We start from the raw sequence: 9,259 nt of genomic DNA on the forward strand, positions 1-9,259 counted from the left end.
TAGTGGTAAGGTATATGTTATATGTACATATATATATATACTTCTCCACGAAGAAAGTAGTGAAACAACTTAACTTAGTTTGTTACAGTCAGTAAACAGCATACAACGGACAACGCAGGCAGCCAGAAGAAACGTTACCAGCGACTATCATCAGAAATATCGGGCACCCTTTGTTTCTGGAATCAAAATCTTCACAACAGCACTGTTTGATGGATAACTTAGAAAATGAAACAAAATACATCGTATAATCTGCGTACGTGCCAGTCGGAGTTAGTAGCAGTAGTTGAAACATGGATGCGATCAGGATCCTAACAGTGGACCAGTCATCATTTCATTCACTGCAAAATCAACCCTTTTAGGATTTGGGATGTTGGAAAGTCACTTTCTGAAGACAATGATTCTGTACAATTCCAATATAATGGATCATCGACGGGTACAACCAGCTAAAAAGTATTTTTTCAAAACCAATCTATCTCTTGATGAGCGCGTTTAGCAAAAATGAGCCAAAAATGAGCATTCTCAGACCATGATTTTGGTCCATGAAAGCTTTATTCGGAGATTCAGCAGCTTAAATTTAACCGTTTCGGTGGTCACTCATGAATTAAAACGGCTACTGGAAACATTTACGCTTACCGAATTCCGAATTTAGAGACCGTCTCTTGTGGGCAAAAGAAATCAACAGAAATGTACTACTGAATTTATTGCATCACACATTTGACTTACTGATGTCGCATTGGCCCTCTAAATGAAACGCCAGTACGCATTTTCCTCTGTCCGTTGAGTCCTCTTCTAGTTTTCATAGATCGGCTGAAAATGTTTTCCTTTTCAATCAACGGGATACCATGAAGCAATTCTGGGCGAAAGGTCATCATCACTCATTATTGTTTGTCTAGTTTTTCTTTAGAATCTTTGAAAGTGCATCGCCTATACATAGTTCGGATCAAACACCCCTAAAATTTCGGTTGTGATTAATTTGATGCAAAAATCGCTTCGTCGATGGAGGCGTTTGCTTTTGGATTCTCTTAGAAAAGCAAAGTATTGTACCAGATTGCGCGGTTAGAAATTTCATATTAAAAATAACCGACAAAACCTGCTCTCAACTGTACGGTAGACATCGCTGACGGGGTAATTACCTTTTAATTGGTCAAAAGTTGGTGATATGTGCGCGAAATGATTGCTCCGATTTTTTGAGATTAGTTTTACTGGTATTAGTCTTATATCTGTCCTTGCTGTTTTTAACCAGTGTAACTTCACTCAGTATGCAGACCCATGGGATGGGTAAAATATCTTCGCAATAATAGGATTAATATTGTTAGTGTGATCACCGCACTCGCACTTTTTTCTAGTAGCACGGCATTTATATATATGTGGCTCGTTTTATAAAGTCCTTACTGAAAAAGTCAGCTATAATAACTTGATTAAGGATAGACTCTAGTTGATAAAAAGAGAGCATTCATCAGCTTTGGGAAGATTTTCTAGTAGGCAGTCTATTGGAACTCCTATTAACAGTCAATTTAAACTGGTATCACGCATGGCGATGCTCAGATATACCAGCTCTATAGTTGCAATCCTGGTTTATTTTTTGGAAGACATCGGTGTTTAAAACACGCATGTAGTTAAATCAGTCGGACCGACAATATTCTGGCACCAGTCAGAATAATTTCCCGGTCTTGCTCCAACCTAATCACCAGCGGTTCATCAACACGACCTGTCACTCGAGTTTTGCTTAATTTCAAGCGTATGGTACCATGTAGTGCAAGGAACTTCTGTTTGAAACCTTAACGCCTTATCTAATAAGATAGGCTTACTTTAATTAAAGTGTGCAAAAGTAGAGACGGTACTTTGCTTAGGTGTACAACACTCAACAGCCTACTCGAGTGCAGACAAAAGAAATTGAACTGTGAAAAGTACTGGGTTGGTTAGATCACTAAATTACTTTGTTTTTGAGCGCATGTTCCATGTGCTATTTTCCGAAGCCATCAGGCTGATTCATTTTCCTTGGAGGCAACCTTAGAATTGAGATTCGTTTTTACCAGTTACATCAATGTGGGATAGCATCGTCATTAACATGGGTGAAATGATACGCGTGAGGACTGGCTTTGGGATAAATGGAAAACCCATGGTTTCCTTTTCCAACCGTATTTGCTGACTTTCCCATTTATCCTCTTTTATCCAGAAATAGTGGGGACTTTGGTGTCCTGTAACACCGTGGTTGACATCGACTCTTTCTACGGAATACTAGTGTCGACAATTTCGAACTAAATTCGACACTCTAGAATGCCACATCCCCACGGTGATAATCCGGGAGATAATCTTCCAACCAATGAGCTTGTGGAAAATAACCCAGAACACAGAGTTGATGGTGAGCAATCATATCGCCTTATGAGAGCTCTTGTAGTTTCTCCATCAATGCAGAAGGCCAGGCGCCACGAGCTTCGTGAGAAACGGCGAAAGCGCTTCACATTGCAACAAGTTATCGTAGTTAGACAACAGAAAATATATGAACAACAATGTGAGATTGAAGAACTACGCAGAAGGATACGAGAACTAGGAAATGACAATAAGTTTCTACGAGAACAAAACTACTGGCAGGCAAAAGCACTAGAAAAAGTGAGTTTGAAGTATTAAATAAATGAAAATTGGCATTTTACCGATTTTCACAGATGTCTATACCGTCGAACTTGGTGAACTTCATGGTTGTGTACGTGTTTCACAGTGTTCAAGACACGATTTAAGTAAAAAACCTCGGTATCGAGAGCAATGCGTAATTTCAAGGTAGCCGGCTTTCTCTGTACCAGGTTGACTGAGTTAGCCGAAAGCCTAAAAGGTGCGCTATGCAACAACTGGCGAGGTAGTTTCAAAGAAAGCACTTCCTGATTGTCGACTGTGACTGGCCAACTGGTGACGCAAGCAGACACAAAGAGAAACTTTTTGTACGGCCTAAGATCTGACTAAAAAGCTGGTTTGTCTGAAGTCGCAAGCTTAATCTGATAGCAACCAATAGCTAAAGTAAAACTTCGACAGAGTAGATGGGCCGTAAAATATTTTGAAAGATTTGCATTTTAAGGGCCCATCGCCTTGATACATTTCATTGCCGTTGTGTGAAAGATGAGACTGTGAACAATTAGATTTGACACAGATGGTGTTAGATTGAGTGGAATATAACCCTCTGCCTGGGAAACATGATGCCAAGTGTGGGTCATTTTCGGACCAACTTTGCCCTTTTGTGGGAAAATTACCACCACACACAAACTAGTTGACTGCTCCAGTAAGTGAATTATTTTAGAAAATATCCATAAACTTTATGACGGTCCAGAGTAATGAAAGTTAAGAGCCATTCCGAACAACTTGGTTGTCAAAAAACAAATGACAGTTGATGTTTTTTTTCGAGGAGCCCCGTTTCAGCTATATTGATTTATATTCTTCTGATTTCATCCCACGTTTGCTATTTCTCGGGGAAGGTGGGCCACACCTCCAGGGTGATGTTTGGTTTATTTGCCCCCAAAGGCGTGAGTTAGCAATAGTTGAGCTTCATATTGGGGTGAATTCCAAACTTGATGGCATCGTCCAGTAGTCCAAAGTCAGAAGTTTCGGTCCTGTGGTCTATTTGTTTTCAAAAGTCTGACATTGCGTGAGAAATCACCGCGAATTATCCAGTTTAATCATAAGTTTCATACAGGTATCCTAAAACAGTGAACTCTGAACTCATGTTCAAGGTGAAAGGCAGATTGATCTCAAACAACTACATTTCTTAAGAGAGAGACGCCACATCTTTGGCTTTGGTTGACTTCGAATGCCGCTATATAGAAGTCAGCAACTGAGCAATGGATAACTAAACTTTTGAGGCCCACAGTTGCAGTTATCTCCCTTTGAAGTGACCCTCTCACGAAATGGCTAGACTTGGCCTTTTATGAGATGCTATTTATCCACTACGTGATATCCTTACAGGGTACATCGCATTTCCAAATAGCGGCTGCACTAGAAACCATCTCCTCCTAGATATTGTGAGATCTCAACATCCAGCCAATAATTCTTCTAAAAGGTCCTGGACTGCAATTGGTGTTTGTTAACAATGACCAGTAAATGAGATCTGATTGGCTAAATTAATCACTTTTATTTGGAGCAGAAGACAAGTACAGCAGTTAATGTCAATTTTTTTTTAAACGTCACAGTTGGACGGAAGAGAGGCTGAACTCCCCCAAATAATCAATGGTCATCTTGAGGAAATACGGGTGTTTCGCGAACAAATTCGCCGCATGAAGGATGTGTTGAAAATAGAAAAACAACGGCGTCATGATGCTGAGGCCGCCAATGAAAAGGCTTTGTTTGAGCTGAGACATTTACGGAAGTTGGCTGAGAAACAGAACCTTTTGGAACGGGAAGAACTCATGCAAACCGTACAAAAACTCCGTGTTGAAGCAGAAGAACGTGGAAAGCTCTTGAAAGTATGTTTGGAACACACAGCTAGTGATTTCCAGCTGGGTTTTTATTGAGCGAAATGTAGGCTTTTTTCTAAAGTCCTGGCGCATTCGTAGTTAAGACACATCAGTTTAACAGTTTCTTCCACACTGTTGTGAATTTATGGTAACCATGATTTTCTGCACTTGGTTCGAACCTGTTGAATAGAACTTTGTAGCCGATGTACCCATTTGCCGCATGTTAGTGTTTCTGAAAAATTAGACACAAATCAGAGTGAACCACCAGTAGTATTATTCGACTAAATAACAAAGCTCACGTGATTAGCACAGTGTTATGCAGAATGACTGTAACGCTGACTGAGGCGAGGCGTTTGTCAGACGTAAAACACAAGAGAATGCCTAAAAACCTCACAATACAACAATGAAACTAAAAAGCAAGTTCCACGTTCTCGTATTCATCCACTCAGTGAATGGAATTTAAGGAGGTAAATAGGTGAAAATGTACTCCTTAGTATACTATGTTCCTTGATTATCACAAGAGAAGTGTGATCGGTTGTCTTTGGGTAGTGCAGTTGAGTTTTAGCAAATATAAATCTTGCAAAAGTAGTTGTGGATGATTTCTTTCAGAACTGGAGATGAGAAATATCAGCATACGCAGGTTGTTCTCGTTTTTGTAATTCATCTAACAAAGAATTGAAGTTATTCCCAGAATCGGATGTCTGTCTCATAAAACGTTTCAGAATTTGGAGCGTTATGCAGAAAATCTGGAGAAAAATCAACGATTTGAGAGTTTACGATCGTCTAAGGCACAGAAGGATATGAAAGATACGTGCCAGCGTCTCCTAGATAGAATACATGAACTAGAACAAACAGTTCAGGTAAGCTGTAATCTGAGCTGTCTATATTCGTTGACCATACCATTCACTTCGCCCGAAAATATTGTGCGACCTCATTGCAGCATGACCAGTTAACCAACCAAACGGTGCCCTACGAGAGCCCATTAGACTCACCGGTTTGAACTCTGGGTGAATACATTCCGTCTTATTGCCCTCGGCGAAATCTTGTCTGAGATTGCATGCATCAAAACTTTTGGAGATCAGACAATGGCAATTATGATACTAGTGTTACCCCGGCGTACTAGTTGTAATTCTTATTCTCTGCCATAAAAAGGAGAATGCGAATTTCCGGTATTCACAATCACCACGGTCACTTGCTACCACTCAGCCACAAGCAGTATGATAGTCTTACCGAAAGAGCCGAAATTTCAACGCTCAACCCAGAGTCTGAAGAGGAATGACATCTGTCCAATTTTAACAAATCCTGATTGGTTCAAATAACCCATGTTACACGCATGCGTTCAACGGAATCGCAGACGTTTGACAAATAGAATGGCTCTATCATGAACATGGGTGATTCCCGTTTATGTCTATTCCAGCCAGCACGTTGTGGAACGTTTACGATAATTTTACAAAGCAACCATTCATAAACAGTTAATAATTGGTCTAACAGGCTTAAGGCCTTTGTAGTTCCATTTGACCGGGGTTCTTGCTAAACACAACCAAGACATTTTCTTGGTTGTCCGGAGGACTCTGGTCCGTTCAGAGTGTAATTAAAGTAACATGATTGCCATGCACATCAGGCGTGAATAGTCCAAAGCCTGTCCTTTAAAAGCGAAACATGAATGCAAAACAGAGATGAAAAAGAGTACCGAGAAAGGAGAGAGATTGACTGATATGGTGTCATATCAAGCGTGCAGGCAATAATTTACGGTCGGATCCCGAAAAGTCCAGTCATAAAAGACCATCATTCCCTAACGGGATTCATCACGCCTAATAAGCAGTGAGTCTTGTTGATTCTTTTGATAGGAGGAAAATCGACTGATGCGATGACCTGTTGCTTGTCGGGTGACTGAAGGTAATCCAGAAGATTTTGCACTGTGTTCTATGCAAGAGCTGTATAGCAAGGGGAGATTCTTTAAAATGCGGGAGTAAAGATGTAAATTTATTAGATCAAAGGGATGTAACGGTGCATTAGGCAACCGTAAATCATCCATGATTCGTGGACAGTGTTGTAGGGTAAAATGACAAGTCATTTCTTTTTCGCGTCCATGTTTGTGCAAAAAAATATGACCAAGATTTTCTGTTCGACCTTGTTCTGCACTAGTGGACCCGTATGCGTTTCAGGATCGTCCCTCCTATTGAGATTTTCGGTGTAGTTCCCCTCAATGGGGGTACAAATATAATAATTTCTCAGTGAGTAGCACGTGGAACTCCCTGGCTACCCTGTAAGCAGGCATAGACCCCAGGTGGGTGAATAAAGAGGGAATCCTGAGGAGTATCAACATTTCCAGCTGAGTAACACAATGGTGAAGTAATCTGCACGGCGAACTTCACGGCCCAATTTATGCACTTATTCATTATTAGTAAGCAATCAGCTAGGTTAAAGAAAATCTTTTGCATCTTCTTGGGTCTGCAACCCAGGTACTTTATTGTGGACCCAACTGCGTCTGCTTCGCCTAGAATGACATTCCACATCACCAAAAAGCTAATTTGAAGCTATAATGGAATGCGTTGTTTCATCCTTGAGGTAATTAACGTTAAACGTGGTTTCAAGTGGCATTTGCACTCCGAACGCTCAATATGCTCACATTCTCACACAGAGGTAACGTGATAGCTGGAACTAATTTTGTCTACCTCCGGTGGACCGGCGGATACAGTGCTTGCAAACCAATGTCATATTGCACTATGGTTGGTTGTACCTTGGTTTCTTCCATTCGTGTCGCTAGTGGGGATGAAAATCATTTCTGGCACCGCAGCCACAAAACTAGCTGGCGGATGTCGTCACTCACCTATTTTTTTATTTGAAACTACTGGAATTTTAATTGTCGGGTGCTAGATAAAATATCTCTGTTACCAGCTAGCCTGTTCTGCGCTTGAGCGTTTCACGAGATTTATGAGCGAGTGCTCATAAGTGTCTATAGACCAATATAGTATATAGTATAGATCAGTAGCATTTGGCGGACAATATAGAAGCTATTTCGAATTCATGTTTTCGTGCACTTGACAAACACAGTTCATTCAGCACAAGCCCTAGTCCGTAAGGCTTTTCTTCCTCAATACCCTGTGACTAAAAAACAAACAAATGCCATGAAATCGCAAAAAGTGTGCTAAAATGAAAGCAGTCTGTGTAAATCGATTGTTTTTACCGCCAACGTAGTGCAGCTGTCGGAAAACCTCATTACTTGTGGCAGGACAAGGAATCATTCATAGACTTTGGCAGCCCTGGTTGTGGATCGGACAACCACCAGATCATTTACACAGATCATTTACACATAAAAATAAATATGTGGCTTACAAGGTCCTTCTTGAAGTTTGCGCACTCAAAGGAGTTCGCCACACTGATCGAACCACTTCGTTTCTCGAGTAAATTTTACTCCAGGCCACATCCGCAGCGACCAATGGCGAGCACATACTTTTGGATGGCCATCCCGAAATTTAAACAGCGGATAAATTTCGTCATCATCGCAAAATGTGCCTGGAGCACATGTTTACTTGTGAATCGTTGGAATCGCGTACGGCGGGATGTCAGATTTAAACGCCACAGTTTCTGTAGCAGAAAACAACTCGTCATTAGCCTATCCCGAAAGAATTTGATTGTTTATTTTTTTGTGCAGCAAGCGTCAACCATTGTTTATCAAAAACCTATTGGGTAGTCCGTTTTATGTGAGAATGTAGCACATATATTGTCCATCAGGGGCAATCTTATTAATTTCTCTTGTAGGAAAAGCAGAAAATTATCGAACTTGGTAACATATATTCCAAACGGCTTATGAAGCAACGAACAATAATGCTAAATACGAGCGCGGAGGCAGGCCACTCTTCGACCGAGTCAGTGCACACCGGCGCTATGGAAGTCGAGTGTGACGCAAGCAAAGGAAAATTAAGGGAGCGTATCAAGGAATTCGACCAGAGAAGGCAAGATATGGAACGGAAGAGAGAACGGGTAATTTTTGATCATTAATTCCTAGGATGGTTTCTCCATATTAGGCGTTGAGTTACCTTGATTTGTTCTACCGTCTTCTTCCAGAATACTATAATTGACTCGGTTTTGAACCGATGACTTGTGAAAAAGGAATGCTTGGCTGTTGGAGTGGGTCCTAAATTTCTAATGGTTTGTTAACTGTTAAAAGTAAAAGACGGATTCCAATTCAGTAATTTCTTTTTTACATTTCGAGTTTTTCCCGATTCAGTAGGGTTTATTAAATAGCATTGTAATTCAGAATAGGGAGATCTAAAAGTCCCTACAAAATAACTAGGTATAACTCATGCACTGAAGTACTATGTCTCGTGTCGCAGCCCCCAAGATTAAAGATTACTGGTGAAAAAAGAGTTACCCAAAACCTAAGACTGAATCGATTGATGTGTAGCACAGGATTACCGTGAGGAACATATTCAGCTACTTTGAATGTGAGTCACCTATGCAAAACCATCGTCTACAGGACAGTATTCCGCCTCCTTTATAGTGTTCAACACTGAGCGACGAAAGGGACAGCAGTATCCAATAGTAACTAACGCCTAAGCGTGCTAGCCATATTGTCCATGAACGGGGATAATGTGTGGAATAAATTGAATAGAAATAAAGCGCAGCTTATGTGGGAATTTATGCAACCTACCTCCCATGACAGACTGATCAGTTGTAGTGTGATCTTCTCTAAACGAGATGAACTCAGATGCAACGATTCTACAAACAGTCGATGGAGGTTATCCCTTTGAATGGAATTCCTGGAGGTAGATTGTGGCTTTACATGGAACGATGGAGGAGTGGGTGCACAAACAAACGGA

At 40.8% G+C, this 9,259-nt stretch overlaps 1 protein-coding gene across 1 annotated transcript in view; it reads left to right on the forward strand.

Annotated features, from left to right (window-relative positions):
* Positions 1-2,175: 2,175 nt before the first annotated feature.
* T265_01795 (hypothetical protein) overlaps positions 2,176-9,259 on the forward strand; it is a gene marked incomplete at both ends in the record, with an annotated part of 19,618 nt that continues 12,534 nt past the window's right edge. Inside the window, 4 exons of the mRNA XM_009165905.1 lie at positions 2,176-2,610; positions 4,173-4,445; positions 5,159-5,296; positions 8,199-8,420. Coding sequence (XP_009164169.1) covers positions 2,278-2,610; positions 4,173-4,445; positions 5,159-5,296; positions 8,199-8,420 — 966 coding nt within the window. The remainder of the gene's footprint in view (positions 2,611-4,172; positions 4,446-5,158; positions 5,297-8,198; positions 8,421-9,259) is intronic.

The sequence above is a fragment of the Opisthorchis viverrini genome (genome assembly GCF_000715545.1).
Source record: "Opisthorchis viverrini unplaced genomic scaffold opera_v5_20, whole genome shotgun sequence".
In the NCBI taxonomy this organism is placed as follows: Eukaryota; Metazoa; Platyhelminthes; class Trematoda; order Opisthorchiida; family Opisthorchiidae; genus Opisthorchis; species Opisthorchis viverrini.